This window comes from Copadichromis virginalis, linkage group LG16 (genome assembly GCF_057382275.1).
Source record: "Copadichromis virginalis isolate Kocher_CV1m ecotype Utaka linkage group LG16, C_Virginalis_male_GT1.1, whole genome shotgun sequence".
NCBI lineage: Eukaryota > Metazoa > Chordata > Actinopteri > Cichliformes > Cichlidae > Copadichromis > Copadichromis virginalis.
This window is the reverse complement of record NC_140633.1, coordinates 38,490,870-38,517,482: the sequence shown is the minus strand read 5'-3', so window position 1 is coordinate 38,517,482 and position 26,613 is coordinate 38,490,870. Positions and strand designations below refer to the sequence as shown.

The window sequence follows — 26,613 nt, the reverse complement described above, 5'->3', positions numbered from 1 at the left end:
ACATTATGTATTATATTCTACAATATACCAGTACCACTCGTGGCTAAACCGCCTGTAGCGTGATGCTACCACCACCATGCTTGACAGCTTCAGTAGTGACAGTAAAGATTTGAAAGCCTCACCTTTACTCCTAAAAACATACATCTTATCATTGTGACCAAATATTTCAATCATCTGACCATAATAATAATGGATTGGATTTATATAGCGCTTTTCAAGGCACCCAAAGCGCTTTACAATGCCACTATTCATTCACTCTCACATTCACACACTGGTGGAGGCAGCTACGGTTGAAGCTACAGCTGCCCTGAGGCAGACTGACAGAAGCGAGGCTGCCATATCGCGCCATCGGCCCCTCTGGCCATCACCAGTAGGCGGTAGGTGAAGTGCCTTGCCCAAGGACACAACGACCAGGACAGAGTACGGGGATCGAATTGGCGACCTTCCGGTTACAGATGCGATTCCCAACCCCCTGAGCCACGGTCGCCCATAAAATCTTTCCCCAGGAAGGAGAAGTTTTTGAGTGTGGGAAGCTTCAAGCTTTCAGTTGATCTTGAATGTTCCAGTTTTGGAGCATAATTCGCACCATATCAGTCCATGGAGATGAACTGACTTACAGTGGACAGCGACCCTGCTGTTCCAGCAGTTTCCAGTTCTCGGCAGATTTAAGCCTTAGTGGTTCCTGGGTTCTTCCTGATAATCCTATCCAGTTATCTCATATCTGATGGTGGCAGTTTTGGCTGTCTCCCACCTCTTGGCAAAGTGGTCACACATACATGACAAATACATTTTTTTATGCTGGCAAAGAGAAAATGCTAGTTGCAGTCAATGTCATGTTAAAGCACATCGTAGAACCTTAAGCACCACTTAGTAAAAGATTTAAGTGAGTTTATGAGTGTATGTGTGTAGTTTAGAGAAAATAAAAATGTAATTAATAGCAATTCGTAATCTTTAAAAAGCATTAAAGGTGTAAAGACAGTGTACAATCATTTGAACCTGAAAATGAAATCATTAAAATCTTCACATTACCATGAAATGTGTGCCTGTGGTGAGTGTATGTAAAAAAGATTTTCAATATCATTAAATGTGAGCATTTAGTTCTTTCCGCCCTTTTGTTTTTTGCTTCACTGCTCTTATTCCAACAATCCTGAATGAATAATTGCCATCTTGACCAAGACTAGTAGCAGGTTTTCCTAATAAAATATTTTCTGCCTTTCTACCACAACATGATTAAACAGAACTATTTATAGAACAGCAACATGGGAGCCCCATGACAGGCACTTTGTCTGCTCACGCCCCAACAATATAAACAACAATTACCTAGAATATATCTCAAGAGTAGATCCCATTTGTTGACTTTGTAGGAGTATGCTGATTATGCTTCCCACAGCTAAAAGAGAAATAGCACGAGTGGCACAGAATGCTGACATAAGGAGCAACATTCTAGTACTTATATTTCTGTTCTCTTTGAATAATTAGATCATGCTTTGGTGTCACTTCTACCTTGAAATTAATGCAGGAGGTGTCAGATTGTTTTATGGGCTCGATGAAGCATCACACTGCCCTTAATATATCTATACTGTGTATCCTGTAAGAAATATGTTGTTTAGCACTTCTAATCTAATAGTTTTTATTTCAATTCAGATAAAAGACAATAAAAACAAAAGAACTCTTAAATGACTGCACAACACAGTGCGGTGTTCTGAAAAAGATCCTGCTGTCTTTCTGTCTGTCTCAAAAGCACCTATTCAATAATCAGTCATAAAAGGAAAATGCTTTATTATGACTTTCACCTCTTTAATTTGAATAAAATGTCATGACCATTGGTCAGAGTGAGACGAGATAAAGACAAACTCGGGATGAACTCTGGCAAATATGACTTTTCATCTCACTTGGTCAGAAATAAAATGTTTACAGTCTTTTGGTTTATGAACACTAAATGCATTCACTGCAGCCTCAGGATTACTTTGCGTTTTAAGCTAATTAGCAATTAGAAAAACATGTACTTAACATCAATATGATAGGATCATCACTGTGAGTATGTTTGCTTTTAGCTTCAGTGTCACATGCACAGAACAGCACAGTCTTACAAAAGGCTTTAGGGATCCCAGTCCTGTGTCAGATATGTAAACATCCAAACCAGCAGGTTCTTTCTTGGCTTTCTGTAGTGATTAGCCTGATAAATGTTCAATTCTATAACCAGTGCCTAAAGAAACAGGCATTCTGTCACAGCTGACGGATGATCTGATATCCTCGTGTTGGTGTTGTTCCCAGATCATCATGAAAATGTTGTTCCAGGTTCAACATTGCAAGTGACCAATCACATTGTTGTGACGTTATTCTTTTGCGCAACAAGCCATTCATGCATTTATGAAATTCCAATGTTGCAAGGACAATATCAATTCTGCTTACTGTTTATTAAAGCAGCGGTCCCCAACCCCCGGGCCTCGGACCGGTACCGGTCCGTGAGTCGTTTGGTACCAGGCCGCGAGAGTTGAGGCTCAGGTGTGAAATGTATAGTTTTCAGGGTTTTATCGGTTTTCAGCGTTATTTTGTTATCGTTTTTATCGTTAACTCGGTTTTCCTGGGTCTTTTCACGTCTGTTATGAATAAATCTTCTTTTTTCGGTACCGGTACTAGTTTTATTTTGTTGTATTTATCCGCAACACCTTAAAGGCCATGAAAATATTGTCGGGCATAAACTGGTCCGTGGCGCAAAAAAGGTTGGGGACCGCTGTATTAAAGGGTTAGGGTTAAGGTCAGGGTCCGTTGATCGGCGGACAGAGGCGGTTTCTCGCAGCTTAAGTACAGTTTTTTGTTTTACGGCGGTTTTTCCCGAAGTCGCAAAAGTATGACGTCACAACATTCTGATTTGTCACTTGCAATGTTGATCCTGGAACAACATTTAGTATGATGATCTGGGAACAACACGACGATATCAGATCGTGCGAAGCTGACTGTGTGGAGTGAAGTGGACCCAAGTGCAGACTCGCAGACATGAAACACAGGGGGGAAAACACAAGGTAAATCTAATAAACAAAGAACAAATACGTCAAAACAGAATGAGCTTTAGATAACTAAATGAGACTTAAACATAAACAATGAATATCAAAATATATTAAAACTCAAAATGCCTGAAAAATATGTTGTCTCACCGCTCTCCACACCCTTTGCTTTACTTTTTTCTTAAAAATTACATGAGATGACATGTAGTCATATGGATTAGTCAATATTTCAGCCCACCGGCTCAATCCTCTGACAATTTCTTGAAATTACAAGCTAAAAATTACTGAAAAGAAAAATCCAATCATGTGTAACTGCTTTACGCTTTCAGGGCAAGTTGGATTTATCCTTTCGACTGCATTTTAAAAGATTTGCATAATGAACATATGTAAAGTCACTGAAAAACCTTTCAGCAGGAGCAATGGGAGAAAGCCAACCTGCTTTTTCTCCCTCCATTACAAAACAAAGTAAAACTTGGCAACAACAGATTTTACATTTAACAACCAGCTATAATGCACCAAACACTAAAGACGTTTATGGCTGTGCAATTGTGGAAGATCTCATAGATGCTATTTTCTCTGCAGGGTAAGAGAACAGAAATTGCTTCTGATTGCATCTTTAAAATGAAACACGCCTTTGTCAGCAACTGCTTGTATAAGCCAAAGTGCCATTTAGCAGGTGAAAAAACACATTTGTGAGTGAATTGCCGGGGAAAGAGCTGCATAAATCTCTATTGGATGGACAGGAACATGTGAAACTGCTTGAAAATCAGTTTGGGCACAGAAGACAGGCACTCATGGGTAACAGTGGACTGAATTTAAAATCCATCAGTTCAAAGGTGTCAGAATAAACCCAAAGAAAGCAGTCTAGACATTTTTTTCTTTATTTCCCAGAGAGTTAGATGTAAAGATCAAAGTCATTCTAATATCTGTGTGATGAGATCTAATCTGGAGGCAGATAGTTTGCTCTTTCAGACACTGGAAAGCACCCCTTCCAGAGCAAAATGTAACCCATTAACAAAAATATGAAAGCACAAAACTGCGATTTTAGCCCCCGAGAATTATCTTCAGTTTGAGAGGCATTTTTCAAGGCACTTATCAAACTGAACTAGATGTTTGAACTCAAGTTTCTTGAGGTCTTTCGCAAAGATTCTCTAAAAGCACTGTACATACATAAATAAATCATCATAATTCTATAACAAATGGGAGCAGAGGCTGTGGTAGTTCAGCCTGGTTTTGCAACTTGGCAGTTGACACAGGCGATAAAATACAGAAGGCACAGTGAAGATGAGAGAGGCCTTTCTCTCTCAGATTGTGCGCTTTATATGGACTAAAGCCCCGTTCCCAGATTAAACATGAGCACACAAAGAATGAGAGAAAGAAAGGGAATGTATTATGTGTGACAAATGCAAGGAAACATATGCACAGTGCAGTAAATATTCAATTTAAACAGGCTTCAGAAACGGTAGTAAGAATTGGGAGCATCAGGAGACAGAAATCCTCTTTGCTTTTCAGATTAGGCTTCAGACTTTCCTTTCCGAAAAGCTTATAGTTATATATATATATATATATATATATATATATATATATATATATATATATAAAACAATGCTGAATCACTATAACAATGACATCATGCCTGGAATGAATGTGAATAACAAAAATTAGAAAAAGAAAAAGACACTGTTACTTTCAGGATCAGGAAGGCACGGAGAGCAGTGAGGAGGGAGAGACTGTTTATGCTGGCCATAAGTATTTTTGGTAAAAATAAATAAATAATAAGAATAATAAGAATAATTTTACAAGGAGAGGAAAGAAAATGAAATCCTGACCATGATAAGAAAAAGGTCTTTTTGTTTGTGGATCCTGAAATGAAAACTGAGTCACTACTCTATTTTTATTCCTTTAATATCTGTTTTCTGAAAAACTGTCTTTTAATGTTTCCATTCTTTTTTGTATTAGGATTATGAATAATATAATTAAGAGAAGACATGAAACATCCTCCTATGTAAAATAAATAACCCTGCACCTTCAAACCACTTTTAAAATATTAATGTGGAGGTTCATTTCATTCATCTCTATTTTTTTTTTTACAAAGGCGAGAAGGAAAGTCAGCCTCTTTGGAAAAAACAACATGCATGTTGGTATCCTTATTAAATGAATTAGTGATGAATCACACTTATGCATGGATAATACATCAATAACAGCCTAATTTATATATCCATGATAATGATGAAGATACCGAGAAAAGAAAAGAAATACATTGTAAAAATAGCATTTGTCAGTACTTTAGAGTCCTCACCTCCCTCAAACTTTCACAAATCATGTGTCCAAGGGAGTCCGTGTCTTATTAAGAGGAGCGAAGCTCCCCCTGGATTCAGCCTTAGGTTGGTTCACACCCATGATTCCTGTGAAAACAGAGCTGAAATATGTACTCGCATGATCATGATATATGTGATATTCCTGTTTTACACTGCTCTATGCTACCCAAAAATGAGGATTGTGAGGAAGAAGATGGCTTTGACAGCAGAGAATAAACTACATTTAAGGTTGATACACGTCACTTCAGAAGTTCGGAATAACACCCCCCCATCACTACTCAATAATCAGACTAGACTATGATTGAGCTACTAGTTCATTAGACAGTGTAGTACACTTCACTACACATTCTAATTTAGCTGTATAAGTGTTACTGTAACAAAAAAACAGGTTTTGCACTGGTGAATTAAAAGAAGAAGAAGAAGAAATTCAGAACAGTTTTCATTAAGTGGAGGCAAGCAAATCACAGTAATAGTGAAGATAAGTATACTTATCCTATTTTATCCTAAAAACTGAAACTCAAAATAATAAAGAACAATTAAGAAATGCGAGTCGTAACACAAGGATGAAAATGTAACCACAACAAGCTGACTGGGGATGAGGAGAACAACAATAGTAAGTGCCAGGAAAAGAAAGAAGCCAAACAGAGTAGTTTATATAAATAATATCCTCTTATTACAAAGGTCCCAACAAAAAAGAGACCTATGCTGCTATATCAGCTAAAGAAAAGGACAATCGCAGATGCAAATATCCTCAAAAGAAAAGGATGGTTAAACAAAAGAAACCCTCCTGATGCTTGTAAACTATTCACTAGTAGTGCCAACAACAAAACTAGACTCAAGGTCAAAAACTAACATGGCTCACTGCCACAAGTCTCCACCCTCGTGGCCAGTTTGTACTCTTACTTACCAAGCAGCTCTTACAGCCTTTATACTATTTGGTGGCTGATTGCTGAGTGCGGCCAGGTGCAGGCTGGCCAGTGACGGGCAAAGCGAGCCGGTGTTGTGAAACACAGACACATTCAAAGCATTTGTGCTAGAATTATATTGTAGCATTTGTAACAATTGTATCAATGCGACAACCTTCTCCACAGTGACACCTAAAGGCCACTTTTGATATTGTCTGGTCTTGATAATGCTAATCTGTGAAACAATGACAGACAAAGCAATTTTTTCATATATATACACACACACACACACACACACACACACACACACACACACACACACACACACACACACACACAAAATGTGGGTAATGGGTTAACCTGAGGGTGAATTCACTATTATTCATACATTTTCTGTTAGAAATGGAGAAGAGAGAACAGACGGGCATTAGAGCTGAAAATACTTGCCTGTTTTATTTTCCTCTCTGAAAGCAGAGGCGATTTCTCTTGAGATAAATTAATGAATTTACAGTGCAGTGCCACTTTATCTCTACGGAAATGAGTCAGAGGAGCTCATCATCAGTCTGTTTTTTTCTCACTCCTTATATCTTCTCTATAATCATCACTGAATAAGTCCATATTTATTTAATTATACTTTGGATTCTGGTGTTTAAGTGAATGAATAATCTCTATTTATTTTTTTACAATACATGGTAAAAATAATCAGGTAGGTAATAATCAGGTAGACATCAGGTATTTCTTTTTATACATATGCATGTGTTACTATGTAATAAATTGAAATGGTAGTTTCATTAACTTCTTATTACAGTGCTTAAAATGGGATGGACACTGGCTTCCTGGAACTTCACCTGCCCAGAAGCAGCAGGTAATGTTGAAACTGGCATGAAATGCACCAAAGCCTCAATTAGCCATGGTCATGTGATGTTTTGAACCACGCTTCAAAGCAGTGTTTCAAGACATCAAGCTTCTATTACTGACCCTGGCTCCTCAGGGTAAAGTTTTACTGCATGTAACACAAGTTAAGAACCAAAGAGAAAATACGGAGTGCAGTGAAGTTGAAATTAAAACTCTAAACCCTGAGTCCAAGTCCCCTCAGAACTATGAGGTAATATGTGTTGCAGTCTTTTGATTGAGGGGAAATAAACATCTTTGGGCAAAATCAGCAAACATTTTAGTTATTTTTGTCATGGGAGTGGCAGGACATGCTTTTAAAAGTACTTTGGAAACAATACTTTACTGTGTTGTGGGTTAAATTTAAGGTTTTTTAATGAAATAACACATATAAATATACAGGGTGGGCCATTTATATGGATACACTGTAATAACATGGGAATGGTTGGTGATATTAAAGTCCTGTTTGTGGCACATTAGTATATGTGAGGGGGCAAACTCCTCAAGATGGGTGGTGACCATGGTGGCCATTTAGAAGTCGGCCATCTTGGATCCAACTTTTGTTTTTTCAGTAGGAAGAGGGCCATGTGACACATCAAACTTATTGGTAATGTCACAAGAAAAACAATGGTGTGCTTGGTTTCAACGTAACTTTATTCTTTCATGAGTTATTTACAAGTTTCTCTTTGTTCACAGCCATTGACATGTCGAAGAGGTTAGCACGTGAGGAGTGGATCGAAATCGTGTTGATATCTGGTGAACGCAGTAACCGGGTCATTGCAGTAGATTTCAATGCAAGACACCCTACGAGACCACCCATCTCCCATGCAACAGTCAGCAAACTGCTTGCTAAGTTGTTGAGAACCTATTTGAATTGCTTTAGTTACTGGACCCAGGATGATTGCAGGATGTCAACAGAGGCAGAATTTGCCATATAATAGGCCTAGACTTCATCTATGAATGTGACCTGCACAACCCTGCATGATTTCCAGAGTATTGCAGTTTTATTTTCAGAAAGTAATTGCTGAGATTTGTTCTTTGATGTACACTTTGGGGTTCTCAAAATGTTGGTTATAAAGTCCTCGTGAACAGCTGTCTTTACACTGTGTAAGCTTTTTGTCAGAAGGTAATCCTATTAACTTTCATTTTTCATAATGTTCAAGGGTGCTCAGCATGTTCTTATGCTTGACTTTCAAAACCACCAGAAACTGTCACGACCTCTGCGCTGTTCGCTGCTGCATGATCGAGTGTGCTCTTATACGCTGACAATCCAACATTGTGTCTCTCAGACACAACCTGACGTCCACAGTGGCTCAAAGCACACGCTCTAGTACATTTTAACTCACACACATCTGTTAATGTTTCTCACTTAGTGACACTGCAGAAACATACTTCCTTTTTTCTGGGTCAGCGTGACAAAGCACCCTCATATGGAAAAAGAATAGAGAAGACGGACCTGAACCATGTTTAGCAGCTCTGAGTTGAATATTAAAATGATCTTTGCCTGACTTTGGCTTGTTAAAGCTGTTGTGGCTGAGTGGAAGTTGAGTCTTGTTGACCCTGCAGCTTATGTTACATTTAAGACTTTTGCTTTTCTGATTTGCCTAATTTATGTTACCTTGAATTTACTGGTTAGTTTTATGCACCAAAAACTTTTTGGTTAGGTTCATGAAAAGTGGTTGGAATTTAAATATCTCAAAAGTGCATGAAAATGTCTTTTAAACCATCCAAACATGACAAGTGAGAAATGAGATCCATCACTGATGTCAGAACCTGACAGTCTGCAAAAGACGAAGCCTCTCTAATGATGCCTGCGTGTGTTTGGCTGCGATCTGCTTGGTGATGGACTCTCATCTATTTTGCAGTGTCTGTGGATACTGTGTGAACAAACCAGTTTCAGTAAGCTCGACCTGCAAGGACAGCGTGTTTTAGAGAAATCAAAGCTGTTTGGGGAATATTAAATGAATAACAGTGGTTATTAGACACAAACACATGAATCACACACATGAATGCATTTTTCTCTTTATTTTAAAGCTGAAACATTGATTGTATGATTACGAGACACATACAAACTATATACTTACAATATATGTATGAAATACTCATATAGTTCTTATGTTTTTGGCAACCTGAGTATCATCGTTGCAATAAAAACAACACTGAGTCCAACATGCTCTAAACATCTTATTTATCTCAACAAATAATGTATTTCTGTGTGTTATGATAAGCTATTACACATATTCACAAAACAGTGCAGCATGCTCTCGAGAAGAGGGAAAAAAGGATAGGAGAGAACACCGTGGAATAAAAGTACAGTACGTCCTTAGAGGTTTACGTATTTGTCAGACATCTGAAAAATGTTGGAATCAGGAGAAGTGCTTAAGATATTTCTGCTGTTATTTTGGGCCAAGCCACATCCGCCGCTCACGTCGGACTCCCGGGTGTCTTTTGCATGTTTACGTTTGATGCCAAAAAGACTGTAGATTTTCATCAGCATCAGGTCGACAATCTCCTCCTCTTCAGAAGGCTGGGTAAGGAAGCACAGATTCAAAATCCATAATAAAGTACTGCAGATGGCGAGAGCTCTTTTGACCATTTGCACATATTCGTGCAAGTTTGAAATACGAATCCTAAAATGTGGGTGTACAGTTCAGCTCCTACGGTTACTTTGTAACAATAAAACCGCTGTGCTTCCTCACTTCCATCAATGTTTTCCCTTTGTAAAAGCATATATTTTAAAAATAGAAATAAATAAATAAACCATGCTGGAACTGAACTGTTGCTGTGACTCCTGTTTAGGAGTCCCACTCAGCGACTTAGAAAACCATTAAAAGTTAACAGAATGGACACTGTCTGAATGCAGAACGCTTTAATTAACACTGAGAATTACACCTCAGGTCGAAATCGAACTGGCAGAAACAGCCTGCTGGCCTGGAGGCAATTTTTGGTCAGTTTGATTCTGCAGAATATTTTTAACCTGGAATCCTTAGTGAAAGATTTGATTGCATTCTCTTAGCTGTCTCAGTTAAACTGTGCAAACAAGTATCACTGACTACTGAATTATGTAATGTCTCTTAATTGCCACCAGTGAAATAGATCATTAAAAGCTTTCACAACCCTCCAAAGTGCCCTGAGTTAATCTGAATAATTGCAGTTATGTAACATTGCACTTAAAAAAAGAACATGTCGGGTTCAATAGTGGACAGTGGTTGCATACAATTGTTTTGCTTTGGCAGAAACTTAAACAACTAAATTACAGCAACACAACTTATTCATATTCAATAAACCTGTGCATTTTGTGTCAATAAAACATGATTGAAACATGTTTAGATGACGTAAGATGAGGTCTTGGAATATTTTAATCCTTCACATTTTTGTCACTTTATTCCAACACTATTCACTAACTTTTATCCTAATACTACTTGGTCACTTAAATACTACATGTTGTATGTTCAATGTTCAACAAAGTCTAGAGCAGGGGTCTCGAACTCCAGGCCTCGAGGGCCGGTGTCCTGCAGATTTTAGATCTCACCCTGGGTCAACACACCTGAATCAAATGATTAGTTCATTACCAGGCCTCTGGAGAACTTCAAGACATGTTGAGGAGGTAATTTAGCCTTTAAATCAGCTGTGTTGGATCAAGGACACATCTAAAACTTGCAGGTTTTAGATGTGTCCTGGAGTTCGAGACCCCTGGTCTAGAGTCTGGTTAACATAAGACGTGAAGGGATTTACAACAACTTCCACCCTTCTATCTTTATCTGGGCTGCAGGGGCATAACCGAGAAGTGATAGGGTAAGAGGAGGGTACACTCTGGACAGCTCACCAGTCTATCCCATAGAGACAAACAACCATTTGCACTCACATTCACACTTATGGGTAACTGTGGGAGGAAACCAGAGTGCTCAGAAGGAACCCACTGCAAACTAGCCAGATTGTGGATTTGAACCCATGACTTTCTTGCTATGAGGCCACAGCACTAACCACCACGCCACCAATCGAGGTTTAGCAAAAGTAGGAAAGCTATGATTTCAAGGCTTGATGCAGAATTTTCTGTACCTTTTTATCCTTGACAGGTTAAACCACAATAATTAGCAATAGCACACATGGTGTGTTTATAGTTGTCTGCCTCTTATAACTCCAACGATTTTCCTGCAGTTTGAAATCTCATGTGATCTTGTGACTTTCGTGACAAGTGAGAAACTCTTACTAGATCCTATCGTGTCATCTCAACAAGAACAAATTAAGCTGTTGAACTTCATGCAGATCCTACATGATTTAATTACGTTCACCATAGAAACATGAAATTATTTTCTTCAAATCACAAGTTAGACTTTTGTAAATGTAACAACCACTCAATTGCATTTTTTTCAGTGCATTTAAGCAGAAGCTGCAGAGTTCACAGTCTTTCCTGAATAAGAAGTCAGTACTCTTCCTGAGATAAATACACATTTCTATCAAAAAGGACAGGAAGCAGACAACATGAACGATGGTGGAAATAATAAAATTCACTCTTGCACTCACAGATTACGGGATACTTTGATGTCATTACCTAAAGCTACTGGCTGCTGCTCTCGACTTCTGTGTAAAGACTAAGTTGTGTTTTCAGGAACCATATGGGCTGTCTTACTCACAAAGTGACAACTTTAGAAATGTAATCTTAGCATTTTCAGATAGCGAGGCAGACGGTTCCTGCCTGACAATATCAGCATTATCTCCAATCCCATCAGTGCACACAGCAGGCTGCTTCTGTCTAACAAATACCAACAAACAGTCTGGACAGCAAATTGTAGCTTAAACTAGAGTACAAGGAAACCTTTTACAGGAATTATTGCTAATTAGCATCATAAATATATATTTCTCAGACATTCACAATCATACTTTTAAACTGACTTCACTTTTTTTGTCGTCTTTTAGCTGTCGGGTCTCTGCTGATGAATAAATGTTCTGTCACAGAAGCAAATTCTCTTAATAATTACTCTACGAGATCATGGTGCACTTTACTGACACGACAAAGCGTTTGCCTTCTCTGCTTTTACATAACTGACACCCATAAAAATGGAAGCAACACAGCCAAGTGTTAGGAATTTGTGGCTGTTCCAGTTTGGTTTCATGACTTTAGTGTTTTATATTTTGAGTTTGACTTTTAATTCCTCAACCTTTCAGTTTGCGAGTTACAGCGCGGTTTGTATTTCATTTACTGTTAAAAACTCACACACAGAGACTTCTGATTGGATAATAAGGAAGTCTGCTTCTTGTCCACTCAAAACCTGAATGTAATGATTTTGTGAGGTGCACTCGTCTGGCTTTTAAGCTTAAATTTCAGTGAAGTTTGCCCATGTGCTTAGGAGGTGCATGACTGGGTAAAATTTTGTTGCATTTAGATTTTTAAAGAAATGGGAGATGGTTGCTGCCTGTGGCCTGGAAACAGCTGGAGTAAAATGTGGATATTTGCAAAGTAAACTTAAGAAATCACACAACAGGAAAAAAAGTGCCAAGAACAGACTGACAGTGTCAAACCTGCAGCTTTTTGTAGGACATGTCATCTTTTCTCTGGGTACACTTTACACTGGGAACCAGAGTTTATTGAAAATAAGCAAATGTTACTTCTTTTTCTTCTTTTGGCACCTCAGCCTATCGCTTCTATGCTCTTGTGACACATCAACCCTCTGAACATCCTCCTTCACATCTATGGGCCTATTTTTCAGGTGTTCCTCATGGCAGCTCCTTGCTGCTCTGATTTAGTCTGAACCAAAGTTCGTTCGTTCGTTCGTTCGTTCCATCCATCCATCCATCCATTCGCTTCCACTTATCCTATCTATACATTTCTTTAGATCCACAAAGACACAGTGAAGCACAAAAAGGCACCTGTGCTTTTTTGTGGCATGAAGCCACACTGCTGCTCACCGATGATCACTTCTCCTCTTAACCTAGCTTCAGCAACTCTCCTATGTGATCAACGTTATCCCTGTGTAGTTACAACAGATCCTCTCATCCCATTTATTTTGAGAACTGGTACACTTCTTTTCCTATTTTCCTCTCACTCGCCAATATTGTCTCAAAAAACCTGGTTAAAAAGTCCATTGGGCCAATGCTCAGCTTTTATTCCTCTAGAGCAACAATATCAGCTGAGTTATTCAGTAACATTTAAAATGCGTGAACAACTCAACTGCTACTGAATGATTAAAATTGTATGGTGAGGATAACTAAAACACAGAAAAATGATCCTGATTTTTGTTACCTTGTGGTATTTTTGCTCCTGATTGAATGCCACGAGGATCACCGAGAGCAGGAGATTGAGCACCACGAATGTCACAAAAACTATACAGGAACCAATGAGTAACCCACCAAGCACAGGATTGCTGGCCAGGACCTAGAAGATAGTGCCTCAGTTAGATGTTATTACCACTTTGAAACTAACTGACCAAATTGGAAATGACAGAAAAAGAAAAATGTTGACTTAATGTGTGCAAATCCTGAGACGATCATTCTCACCTCATCATAGTTAAAGATGCCTATCTGCAAACCGATGAGAGTCATGAGAGCATCCATGAAAGTTTTATAAGAGGATAGGTTCCAGCCATAAATCACGTTACACTGAAGGAGAGAAATTACCATTAGATCAGCAGAAGGACCGCTGAGATCATTCCTGCCCATCATGGATTTCAATTTTCATTAAATAATCTCGGCGATAATGGAGTGAGGTTACTTGATTGGTATTTCACGCACCGTTTAAAGCATAATGACACTGTACTATAACAGAATGAATTAGTTTAAATTTACAAATATAATGAACACCACCTGCCCCGGCTCTCCAGTCAACGCTCATCACTATTCAAGTCCTCTAATGCACACAGTGGAAAAGATTAGCATCAGCTGTCCTTTCGTTTTGGACTTTTATGTAATTTATCAAACTACTGGATGGTTTTAATTTAAATTATATTGATTAGAGCAGCGGTCCCCAACCTTTTTTGCGTCACGGACCGGTTTATGCCCGACAATATTTTCACGGACCGGCCTTTAAGGTGTCGCGGATAAATACAACAAAATAAAACTAGTACCGGTACCGAAAAAAGAAGATTTATTCATAACACACGTGAAAAGACCCAGGAAAACCAAGTTAACGATAAAAACGATAACAAAATAACGCTGAAAACCGATAAAAACCCTGAAAACCATACATTTTGCACCTGAGCCTCAACTCTCGCGGCCCGGTACCAAACGACTCACGGACCGGTACCGGTCCGAGGCCCGGGGGTTGGGGACCGCTGGATTAGACAAAGTCAGATTTTTCAGTGTTTCCAAAGAGTTGAGTTCTTGACTTTTAAAACATTGTTTATTTTACTAAAAAGTGTATTTTCTCAAATTATTAAGATAAATTAATCTTTTTAATTAATTTTCAGAATAGATATATTTTTTAAATCTTTGTATTAAAGGCTTTAGAGAACATTTTTTTGCTTTGACTGAGCAGCACCGTTAAATCTGAGAGAAGTTCTCTTTTCAAGTTGTCCAAAGTGTTATAGTTTTCTCCTCAGATACACGGTTTTGAACAAGCATTCCCCATCTTATCTTAAAGACCTCAGAGTACTCTTCAGTGGAACCAGCTTACAGTTTGGATTCAGGAGAAAGACACAGTCTCTACTTTTAAGATTAGGCTGTAATTAATAACCCTCCCGACCGCCACCAAAAAGCGTTCTGTTCTTGTCCATGTAAATACAAAATTATTTATTTGCGAGGAGTCAAGATTTGGTCAAAGGAACCAGATACTTACTGCAATGGAATAAGCCAGCAACATGATCACAATGATCAGAAGAAGACCGCTTATGCTGGTCCAGGCTCGCTGCAGTGCAGCTGTGATCATGTTCATCTTTGGGTTAAGTCTAAGCAGGTGCCACAGTTTGACAGTGGCGAGCAGGACCAGGAAAGCCATCAGATATTGAAAAAGTGATTCTGATGTGCCTGTCTGGTAAAAACTGACAAACCTATAAAAACAGGAAAGATGTGGAGTAAAAAAACAACCCACCAAATAACACCAAGCATGGGAGAGGCATGTTTTTGCAGTTAAACAGCTAAAATTAAAGCAGAGTTTTACGTTAATCTCACTTGTCGTTGTGGTTTTGGTAGTATGCTATATCACGGTTCGTGATCAGAGTCCTCTGGATAAAGGCGGCCACGGCACTCCAGCTCAGCAGGATGATAGAAAGCTGCAGAAGGTTCCATTTGTTCTTGAAGTAAAGCCAGCGCTGCTGCTTCATTAATTTCCCCTTTCCAGGAAAAGAAGTGAGAGCAACAGCTCTTATGTAATCCAGCAGGGGGTTGTCTGCATGCTCATGCATTTGTTGAGGTTTTAGCAGGAACACCACCAAACATATGTTGACAATTTGCACAAATAAAAGTGCTGATTTGTCCCATGATGTCCAAATGCATGTGAAAATAATCTGATCATATTTAATGAAAGTCTCAGTGCTCACATAAGAGGTTTTTAAGTATAAGCATTTACTGTATACTGTTTATCTAACCCTAAAAATCTTTATGAGAGAGCAATACAAAGATAGATAAAAATAGCACATTTATGGATATTTAGGCTCCTTAATAATTGAGATTATATGTTGTCTAAAGCTCTTACTGTAGTTAATTTAACATGCAGTCTTTGGGACTTCCAGGTGAATTTCAGAGGGGGTGTAGCTACATGACATCTTGACAGATACAGAAAAATAAGCTGTGTGCTTATGTCACCATAATAATCTTAAGGGACTGCAACAAAGGGCACACAATAGGAGCTTATTGGCTCAGAAATTACAGTTAATGGTCGACACCCACGATCACAATGAGCCTGAATGAAGTGAAACGACGTGATTAACATGTGACTCAGTGATGCACTAAAAAGCAAAAGGATTATTACGAATGACAAATAAGATTAATGCTATTATATCAGCATCAACTTTGTAATTTCCTCGTAATTACAGTACAGTAGAGCTGCACAGCATTTGACATGCTCTGATTTAGCTGCTAATTGCTTCTGGATTAACAGGCAGTAACGACTTAATAAAAAATGATTAATAGAAACATGCAGAGTGGCTTCATTGACTGTTCAGCCTCACGACACTCGTAGTTAATCCACGTTAGACTAATTCTTGCCGATCACAGTAACAAACAGTAACTGCTCACTCTCAGGAAAATAATGGTCAGGAAACCAAAAAGTGATGATGATGCCATTCTAAGTTTGTTTAAACCTCATTGGCTAAATGAAGTTAGTCTATTTAACTGGATACATAGAAAACAATATTTGGAACTAGATTCCATTATGTATTAATAATGTTTGTATTTACCTGATTGAACATGTAATAGAGGATGAAAAGCATATAAATGATCTCAGCGGTCATAATGCAGATGTGGAGGCCGTCACCTGGCAGGTAGAGATGAACACTCTGCATTTCACTGTTTAACTGAAAGGCTCCTGCAAAGTCAGAGAGAAGACTTCACTTACATGCGTACAGCTTAATGTGATCTCAATCATAGGCTGTCGGAGTTCTCAGTATGAAGGTGTAAAAAGGGAATAAATGTAGATTGGAGTTACATATGAAAAGTAATAAAGTCTGATGTGTTATCCATTCTATAGAGTCTTCTTTAACAAAGCTTTAGATGCATTACAGTTCTCCTTACCTACAGCAGGGGACTCCAGCAAAAGCGTGACAATGCAGAGGAGATTCACATTTGCATTATAAACAGTGAACTCAACAAAGATGGCCCGCGTGTAAACATCGAACCACATATTGTTGAACAGATAGTCGAGGGTGCTGTGGATAAATATTAAAGAATTAATGTTGTTAATATATTCCATATGTTCATTTTAAAACCAACCAAGAAGACTATTAACTCTCAGACAACACAGCATCTTGGGTATTCTTTCGATTTTTCTTAAGGTAGAGACCTGGTTGCAGTTTGTAAATCTGGGCCGAGCTCCACTGAAAAGCCTCCCCCTCTGTAGCGCGCCAATTCTCCCCAGACGGGGTAAGCTCTGAGTTGAGAGTGTGTCTGGTACGTCCAGGGACTGGAAATGCTTGCAGAGATGTTATTTCCAACAGACGTGTTCCAGCCAGGTCCGTAGGAGCCCATGTCCTCCGCTTCCCATGAATATGGAGCGCTACAGCCTGGCACCATCTTTAGCATGGGGCCTGCAATCTCACACGAGTTCTTCACTCTCAGTTGACGAAGACGTGCATTTCCCAGAAGCTTCGAGTTTCCATCAGTGATGAATCCTGGAACAGTATTTTACATTTCACTCTTATTGTCATTTATTTTTCATTTGAGTAGGCTACGGTCTTTTTAGGTCGTACCTACACGCACCTGCCCAGCTGCAAAGATCATTGCAGTTCAGGATGAGAAACCTTTGTGTAGCATGTATATATTTATAGATTTAGCTAAAAGGTTCAAGTCAAAGCACTCTAACATACGCTGGGAAAACTGTCATGTGTCTTGTGTTGACAAGATTACAAAAAAAAACTAGACCTCTGACCTTCACCTCAAGATCTGAATGTGTGTAATCCTTTTAGTTGATGCACCTATTTGAAAGTCCTAGCTTATCTTGTTCTCAAGTTATCGTGTTTACAAAGTCGGGTGTCCACGCTGCCTGCCCGACCACCTGGCAGGGTGACAGCAGTACTCCACCAACCTTTAACGGCTGAGGGATAAAAGGGCACATGTAAAAAAGAGGCAGGAAATATAGAATAATAGATAATAATAATCTGTACTTCCTGCACCAAAGTTCAGATTTGATATCACTGCAATCTCAGTGAAGACTTAAGGCACAATATTTAAAATAATACACAGATATTAATGAAATGACACTTGACACAAAACAGTTGCTTTGACATAAAGCTGGATTAATCTGTTCATGTGTTCTGCTTTAATAAACAAAAAAGTCTTCTAAAACTTTTATGAAATAACAAAACAAACCATCGAATCGAACCTCGAACGAATTCACCTGTTCGTGTAGATATGGTTATATCCCTTCTGTATGTTCTGCTATTGGAACGTTCTAAAAAAGGTTCAACACTAACCCTTAAAAGTAAGAACACAACTACACAGTGAAGCAGAATAAACAGCTTTAGGTCAGAAATCATGACTCCTTGTTGAAAGTCATCAAATGCTTTCCACTTCCACTCTGATAACATCCTTGTATGGACTTTTGTTGCTCTTTGCAAAACCATTTCTCCCATAGTCCTTTGATAACAGTCTACTGAGCCTGCAGATTAGAGGAGGTGGCCAGTAACTGGCAACGTCTACAACAGAGATAGAAGCGAAGCCCTGTCCTGTTTGACTGTCCTTTTTGTAACAAATATTTACCTGGATATTGTCCAAAGAGGTTACTGAGTAGAGATGTCTTGGCCCAGTTGAATACATCTTGAATTGCCATGGTGGCTGGGGCGTTTCCACAGAAGCTTTGTTTAATGTGTGTGTTTAGGTAAAAAGCATTTGGATCTCTCTGGCCATGTGCCACCAGCAGCAGCATCCACAGGAACCCCATGTAGACTGAAACATACAGGGGGATTAAGTCAAACCCAGCATTAATTTCAGGTCAGACTTACAACATCCCTGGAAGATAAGTTGTAGTCAAAATTATTATATTTTTTCTGCAGTTTCTGTCGTTGATGAAGATTTCCTTCAATTTGTTTTAATCAGGTTAATTCGCAGTTCTTTGTGTGTCTACTTACTCAGTATCTCCTTGATTAGAGCAAAGGCTTTCTGTTCCAGCATCCTGTTCCTCCTCATTTTTTCTACGTCTGCCAGAGGCGGCGGCTCATAAACACTGCCATAGCGCACAAACATTTGTTCACCTGTGGATGAAGTTTGTTGCCAAAGAAATGTTCAGTATTTAAACAAAAGAGGAAGAAAGTATGCTTTCTAGAGTTTTTCTTGATATTTTACCGATATTTCTGTGGTTTCTTTCAAATTGAACATTTTGAAAATCTTCCTCGTCGACTTTTTTAATCACAAGAGCAAAGAAGATTGCAAAACAAAGCACCTGTTTTGAGAGGCATGAATAAATGCAGTGGTTTATTTCGAGTAAATATTTAAATTTACAAAAAATTATCTATATTAGAAACGTTAAATTATAAGAAAATTGTGTAACTGAAATTTTAACTGTGCAGGAAATCTTAAGGGTATGTATATAACAGACAAATGTTCTTCTCACCTTCAGCGGCTGAATAAGGAGGACACTCTGAAAGAAGGAAATAACCATGGATACCAACCAACTTATGGAGCGCGGTTTTCCAAATTTCAAGCCATACAGCATTGTGAAAAAGCCTGATACGACACTGGTTGCGATCACCAGCAGCCAGCCAAAAAAAATAAACCACCAGGGTAGACCTCCGTGACAGCACGTCCTTTCTTTCTCACCGCCATCGCCATCAGTGCTGTCTGACGGACTGGCCCTGTAAACACGGAGCGACAGAACAGCAAGTAAAATTACATTTCCTTTCACCAATATGAATTTCAATAGCATTAACATGTAACTTTACAGAGCAACGAGTAAAAATGTTTTTGCAAAGTAATAGGCCATTATCCTAACATCGTGTATACATGTTTAAATCAGTACTGCTCTCCATATTATACTACTTTAGGGCCTTTACCATATAAAGCACCGTGAGGTGACTGCTTTTGTGATTTCCTTCTATATAAATAAAACTGAACTGAAAAATTGAATTGAATATGCTCAATAATGCAGAGGTAGGAAGTACAACTATTTTGTTAGTCAAGTACTTGAGTATTTGTGTTCAGCTGTTAACTTTTACTCTCTACATTTTTACCCAAATATTTATACTTTTCACTCCTCACATTTTCAAACCAGGCTCATTACTTTAGGTTTAAGACAACTGAGGGAAGTTTTTATTTCACAGCTGCCTTCAAACATCTGAGTGATCTGAGGCTAAATGGTGGAAACAGTAACAGAAAAGTAATCCTACTGTTGTATCTATCACTGGGGCTTTACACATACAAAGAGATCAAAGAAGCAAAAGCTTTTGATAACTCATATTTTTTGCATCATTCATCACGCTATAGTCAGGGGTTAAAGTGGGCTGGAGCATTGCACAATTCCTGGCTGCAGGAGCGAGCATAAAGGGAAAAGAGGAAAACAGAACAGGAAGAAGAGGTTCATGCTCAGAGTTAGGTTACATGAAATGTAGCAGAGATGAATTTGAATTTGAGCTGATGACACATAGATCCATCATCTGAAACTGATCGAGTAATAGCACAAAGTTCATTTAGCTTTGCATAAAAATACTTGATATAAATGTGCTTCAAAGAGCTACTTTTTACTTTCTCACTTTGAGTACATTTCAGAGCCTATTTTTTTTTTTTTTTCATCTTTTACTTGAGTAAAGAAGTTGAGTCAGCTTTTTCTGGAGTGTACTTAATACTTTACTAGTATTTTTTTAAGAACCTGTACTTGTACTTTGGCACTTTTTCTACCTCTGCAGATCAGCAATTAGACTTCAGTTATTTCACTCATAGAACACCCATTTTGATGATTTAAAATTTAAAGTCACAATCTTGAAACTCTCATAGATTTTATTGTTTATTTTTGAAGTTTTTTAATAGCTTACTGTGCAGGCTCATGCATATTTTGACTAGTGAAATTTTGTACTCTAGCTCAACGTATTTTAATGATTGAATTGTGCTCAATTTTGATTTACTGTGAGTTTAAAAATGGTGTTTGTTGGTCCTTTTTCTCATATTGCTTTTGTAGTTTCTTTGATAATTCTTACAGAACATTGCTGAGGTTTTGTTATTGCTTTGATATGTAGGGACGTCTGTCTTTTTAAAATACTTTGCACACAGGTGCTGGTTGAGTGCGAGCCAGGGTATTTAATCTAGGCTGTGCATGTGTCAGTCCCTGAGGAAGACTTTGAGTCGATACACGTTGGTGTGTTTTGCTTGCTGAATTGTTGCGAGAACAAATTTGTTATATGATTTTATCCTCAGAGTGCCTCAACAACCCCCGTCTTTGTGTTGAGTTTTAATTTTATCAATTAAAAGCGTTGCAGTGACTATAATAATTAAAACAAAGACATACAGCAGCTATAACTGCAGTTAATTCCTCCAAGATAAAATAAAATGTTCTAGATGGATGTGACATCTAACTGCACCAGCGCGGTCCTCTTACAGAGTGACTTTCATACGTTTTGTTGGTGGGTTCATCTGGAACGCCTCTGTTGGATGCAACGAGTTGATCTTCAAGCAACTCCTTCGTGCTCTGGACTTGCTGCAGCGCCTGTTTGTAGCTGTGTGGATTCGGGAAGCCTGAGGGACCCAGCTGACTCAACTCACTGTCGATGCGACACAGTTGTCTGTACAGATACTGGCTTTTGTTTCTGTTCTTTTGAATCACCCCCTCTGCCGATGCTGGATAAGCGCTGCTATCTGAAAATGTACATATGTTATTACTTGGAAATCTCAAGGAAGCACATGATATGATGTGTTCAGAAAGCAAAAATTGCTTTGTTTGCAGAAATGTGATTGTTGGCAGCGTTTTCAAATTCTGTCTTTATTTGTTTCAAACAACCACTTTGTCATATAAGCAAGTATCTTCTGAATGATTTCAGAACTCTGCAGTGTCCGTCCTTTCAGGCAAATTTTCATCTTTTATGCCTCTTTGAATTAACAGCTGATTAAAAACAACGTCCATCAAATTTGTAGCACGCCACTTAAATTTGCTTTGCATGTTATTTAAAAGCAAAAGAACTGACACCAAACTGTTTGTGAGACCTTCTGATATGTAAGTACTAATTTGACCCTTAATGCGAGAGCTGTGATCATAAAGTTGTCTGACTACACTTGTGAAAAGTCCAAAGGTCGAGTTAGCTGATCTCCCCTCTGGTTTGTATCCAGAGGCACTCGAAGACATGAATCCTATTCTACGCACTCGTATGTGGTGCAGAGTTAACATGTAAAAAATTTGTGTCCAACTGACCCCGGCTTCAAACCAAAGTACTTCTCAGTAGACCTCACCCCAATGGCAAAGCATCGCTCGAGGAAGATGCAGCATTCACCATAAATTCATTTTCTAGGCTCAGACAGTCAGCGTGTTCTAAGGTAACATCGTAAAGAGCCATGAAACCGAGAAGATTTGCTGTACACTGCTTCAGTGTGGTGTGTGCTGATACTCAGTGGCACGCACCACAGTTGAAGAGGCAGGTGATTTTGGCCTCAGCAGCACAATCATTCATCAGCAGGCGCCAGATTTGGCTCCCTGTAACTTTGCTCTTGTTTTTAGAAAGCTACTTGCACTTCAGTGGCCACTTGATCTCCTCCAGTGTGTCACGATGTCCGTGCTTCAACTTTAGTTTTGTTTTTCTGAACAGTATAATGTTGAAACTGATATAGAAGTACCCAAGAATATGTTCTTAACGGGCAGGTCGCGCAAACTTAAATAAGATGGGGGTTTGGGGCAGTGTTGCAGCACTTTTGGTTGATCATGATCAATTATTAACACGAGAACTCACCTGATAGCTGAGGCTGTGTTTCTGTCTCGATATTTTCACTAGCTGTGTTATTCTGTGTGATTAAGTCTTTCAACACAGAAAGTATAGCATTGACATCATTTTCTTGTCCAGGTACAAACTTAATCTCCTTGCATGCGACGTTGCTTTTCATCGTCTTAGAGAGCGAGTGGGCAATTCTTGTGATGTCCTAAGGGGAAGCACATTCAATACCGAATTTTGATACCAAATGAAGTGTATGCACATTAGAGAAATTCTTCTAAACCCACAAAACCATCAGTATTTGTAACACGTACAAAAAGGTTTGTCATAAGGCTTGGGTGCCAGTTTAGCAGCACCTTAATATTAAATGCAGAAACACAAAAACAGGAAACACCTACCTTAATGATAACATCTAAAGACACTCTGTTAGTCATGTCCGTTGTGGCAGAAGAATCTTGTGTGTTCTTTTTCTTTTTTTTGCGCTGGCAACAAGAAAACTCCCGAGGACGAGTGAATCTGAAAATACTGACTATGAGGATATTGACGGGAAACATGATGAGGGAGCTCTGAACTCCAATCATGAACTGCTGCCAAGTAAACTCAAAACTTCCTGAAAATACAAATGGGAAATAGATTAATTAGATTTGGACTTTTTTACACTTTTTTAAAAGTAAATTTAATGGCAATACATTTTTGATGTACCTAGGTCCATTACTTGGTCAGAGGGATCTTTTGGGATCCCATAAAACATGATACTGGTTAACATGGTACAGAGCAGCAGAGAAAAACAGCAGGACACTCTCTGCACACAGGTGAAGTGGCTGCTCGGTGGTCGACTGATCACCGAAATCCAGAGGTGTCCGTCATTGAAATCCTTTGTTGTCTTTGTGAAGAACAAATTACTGAAAGATAAAAGCAACATTGTAAAAATCAAATGTTTTAAACCTTCATAAACAGCTAATTAGTGATGGATTAGCATCACATTTTAATCTTTTTCTAATTCCTGTAAAACACTATTGTAGATCTGAAGCATTTGGAGGTTTTAGAGCCTAAAGAAAAGCGAATAATCCCCACTAAATCACCAGATCAGCGCTTAAACCAAATATTTAGCTACTCAACTGGGATGAGAAGAAAGTGGCAGCTTTTACTGGGTTTCATTTCGTCTTTGGAAATTCAGCTAAATTCAAATAAAACAATAAATTGTTCTGTAGTCACATTTTTTTATTCTTTCAGCTGGTTCCCTTAGTCACCATGGTAGATCATCTGCCTCTATCTCACCCTATCCCCAGCTTCTTCTGTCACACCAACCCACTGTATGTCCTCTATCACATCATCCATGAATCTTCTCTGTTGTTTTCTTCTTTTTCTCCTGCTTGGCAGCTCAGCATCCTCTGTCCAGTGTGTCCACTCTCCCTCCACCTTGCATTTTAATCATACCTGGGCCTAATAATTTCTTTCTGGTAGCCTTGTGAAAGTCCACAAGCACTGGTAGATTTTTCAACGAGTTGAAAAGTAAATTCTGGCTGCTGCTTTGTGAAAGTGAATTTCATTAAAAAAAAAAAATGATAGTTTACCCTGCCTGCTGCAAACATAACATTATCCAAATGGAACTCCAAACCATGAATTCGATTGAATTTGCATTTGATCAGTACTCCCAATCTGGGTTTCATGTTCAGCCTCTAGACAGAGTGCTTGTACGTGTAATTCTGCTACCAAACGTACCACCAGGCTTTGCGCTTACCTGAACCTTTTTAGATCCATCTCTGTTGCAGCAGGAAATATTTTATCGAGGGAACAGTCATCAATGTCTACCGACAGCCAGGAATTACATAGAAAATGCCATTTCTCCTCTGTCTGTAAATCCTGCACCATGACATTGCCTACATACCTGAGAAAAGGCAAACAATGTAAATGCAAGATGCAATCATGTGACCTCTGCTTTGCTCCACGTGACACCCACAAAAGTCAGTAGAAGACATATTACTTAAAATGACAGCTGAATTGCATTTAAAGACCATGTTTTCCTTAAAAAAGCAACAATAATTATCTTTAAGATCAGTGTAATTGGGACCGGATTCACACTGTATTCACCTTAATGTCCAATCATTGTGGTGTTTTTGGTCAAACAGTATGTTTCTAATGACTCAGAAAATACCATAATTGTCGAGATGCCTTTCTTTTGTGTGGTTGTGACATTTCTTTTTTTCCTACCAGGCAGAATGGCTTCCTGAATTGTTGTGCCATAGTCTGATGCCCTGCAGGTCTCCCAGGGAGAAGGGCGTAGTTAGCAGGAACATGTCCACTGCTCCCCTTTCAAACACACGTTTCTTTGAATCTGTCAAGTGGTGAGGCTCGCTGTGTCCTTCTGTGCCCAGCAGAGTAACTGTCACCTAAAATAATCAATTTTGTGCATGAAAAGTATAAAACTGAAAACAATACCATTCTGATTCCATATATGAGAGCAATGGTAGCGCCTTAGTACTGGTTTAAACTGTTTCTGGCAATATATTAGGGAAAACTTCAAATAGTAATAGAAATACGGACTTGATCAATTTTTGTTTGTTTCATACAGTTAGAATAACCACTGTAAAAATAACAATTAAGATTTCACTGTGTGTAAGTGTGAGAGTCTGTGTGCAGTGCATATGATACACACAGTGCTGTGCATGTATTTATATTTTGCTAGGAAACAGGTTACAGAATTTCATTAAACATGAGCTCGTAACATGCTAACATGCTAACAAGCTCGTAGGTCAGTGTTAACAGCAAGAAAAACATCCCCGACGTTAAGACACACAATGTTTTACCATCATTTACAAAACTGGTAAGATGTTAGCAACAAGTAGAAAAGTAAGAATTTACCAAAATACTTCTATACAGTCTGTTTTATTAGTTTCTTTACTTTCCATCCAGAGGAGTTGCCACCGGTTGGACATTAAAAAATGCATGTTTAAGCTCCACTCTCGTTAACTTTCTTCTTCTTCTATTCTATCTGATGAGATAGATATTAAAGCATGTGCATGTGCCTTTTCTTTAATATGTAATTGCATACATCAGTCTGGGAATACAGAAAAGAAAAGACACAAACAATGTACTTTTTCACATAAAGTTACTGAAAGAAAAAAAAATCACTGAAAAGTTAGTACAGACAGAAAATACGAGTGATGAGATGAGCAGCCTAAGTGATCAGTACAGAGCATGTGCTGAAACCCAAGTGCAAATCTGCCTGTAGCTTAGTGTTAGCAGAACATGCTAAAAAAACACATATATTATGGGGCCTAATGTGTCGGCAGAAAGAGCAGGTGTATGAAGCCCACCACCTAACGAAAGCTGAGTATTCACAAGCCTATTTTAGAACTCGCCCTTAAGATGGAGCTGATGGAGCAACCCCAGAAGTCTTTGGTTATTGAGTGCTTCACGGTGTTTCACTGCCAGCGAAACATGAAGAGTTGCTGAATGGCGTATTGTGTGTTTGGGTAACACAGATGAAAAAGTTCTTGTTTGTGGTGAACAGTGTTGATCAAGTTACTTGAAAATAGTAATTAGTTACTAATTACTGATTACTTCTCCAAGATGTAATCCTGTTACTTTACTGATCACTTGTTTTCAAAAGTAATTAGTTACTTTATTACTTAGTTTATAAAAACATGAGACACAACCTCAATACATAATAAAGCGAAAGACCTTTCAGCCCAGTTCTTTTTCTGCATAATCCATCATTATGTAAAATGTAATCAAATGAAAAAGTCTCTCTTTAAAACGTGTTTTATTGGTTTTAATCTTTTAACTTTAAGCATCAAGCAAAAATTTAATTATATGCAATATTCTCTGTGAAATGTGTTTAACATTCAAACCTATTTTCTGCATATTCCAGCTTATAAAATAAAATAATGTTTTGTGTTTGCACTCACTCTTTCAAATAAAATCTAAGACTCAGCGGCACTGGGTCCTGTGGCTCTTAAATCTATTTTCATCTATTTAGCAGGAGTGGGGCGGGTGGAGGTTT

General features: G+C 38.5%; 1 protein-coding gene across 2 annotated transcripts in view; it reads right to left on the bottom strand.

Annotated features, from left to right (window-relative positions):
- Positions 1 to 9,129: 9,129 nt before the first annotated feature.
- The window catches only part of LOC146691351 (polycystin-1-like protein 2), a 44,513-nt gene continuing 27,029 nt past the window's right edge, over positions 9,130 to 26,613 (bottom strand). For both annotated transcript variants that reach the window (XM_085434728.1, XM_085434727.1), the window contains 18 exons: positions 24,819 to 24,997; positions 24,349 to 24,495; positions 23,310 to 23,509; positions 23,006 to 23,217; positions 22,629 to 22,815; positions 21,306 to 21,546; positions 19,316 to 19,556; positions 19,048 to 19,144; positions 18,834 to 18,956; positions 18,466 to 18,651; positions 17,051 to 17,378; positions 16,783 to 16,916; positions 16,449 to 16,576; positions 15,223 to 15,383; positions 14,891 to 15,101; positions 13,615 to 13,716; positions 13,361 to 13,492; positions 9,130 to 9,646 (listed from right to left, as the gene is read on the bottom strand). In XM_085434728.1, the coding sequence (XP_085290854.1) occupies positions 9,443 to 9,646; positions 13,361 to 13,492; positions 13,615 to 13,716; positions 14,891 to 15,101; positions 15,223 to 15,383; positions 16,449 to 16,576; positions 16,783 to 16,916; positions 17,051 to 17,378; positions 18,466 to 18,651; positions 18,834 to 18,956; positions 19,048 to 19,144; positions 19,316 to 19,556; positions 21,306 to 21,546; positions 22,629 to 22,815; positions 23,006 to 23,217; positions 23,310 to 23,509; positions 24,349 to 24,495; positions 24,819 to 24,997 (3,213 nt within the window). In that variant the 3' untranslated portion in view covers positions 9,130 to 9,442. The remainder of the gene's footprint in view (positions 9,647 to 13,360; positions 13,493 to 13,614; positions 13,717 to 14,890; positions 15,102 to 15,222; positions 15,384 to 16,448; positions 16,577 to 16,782; positions 16,917 to 17,050; positions 17,379 to 18,465; positions 18,652 to 18,833; positions 18,957 to 19,047; positions 19,145 to 19,315; positions 19,557 to 21,305; positions 21,547 to 22,628; positions 22,816 to 23,005; positions 23,218 to 23,309; positions 23,510 to 24,348; positions 24,496 to 24,818; positions 24,998 to 26,613) is intronic.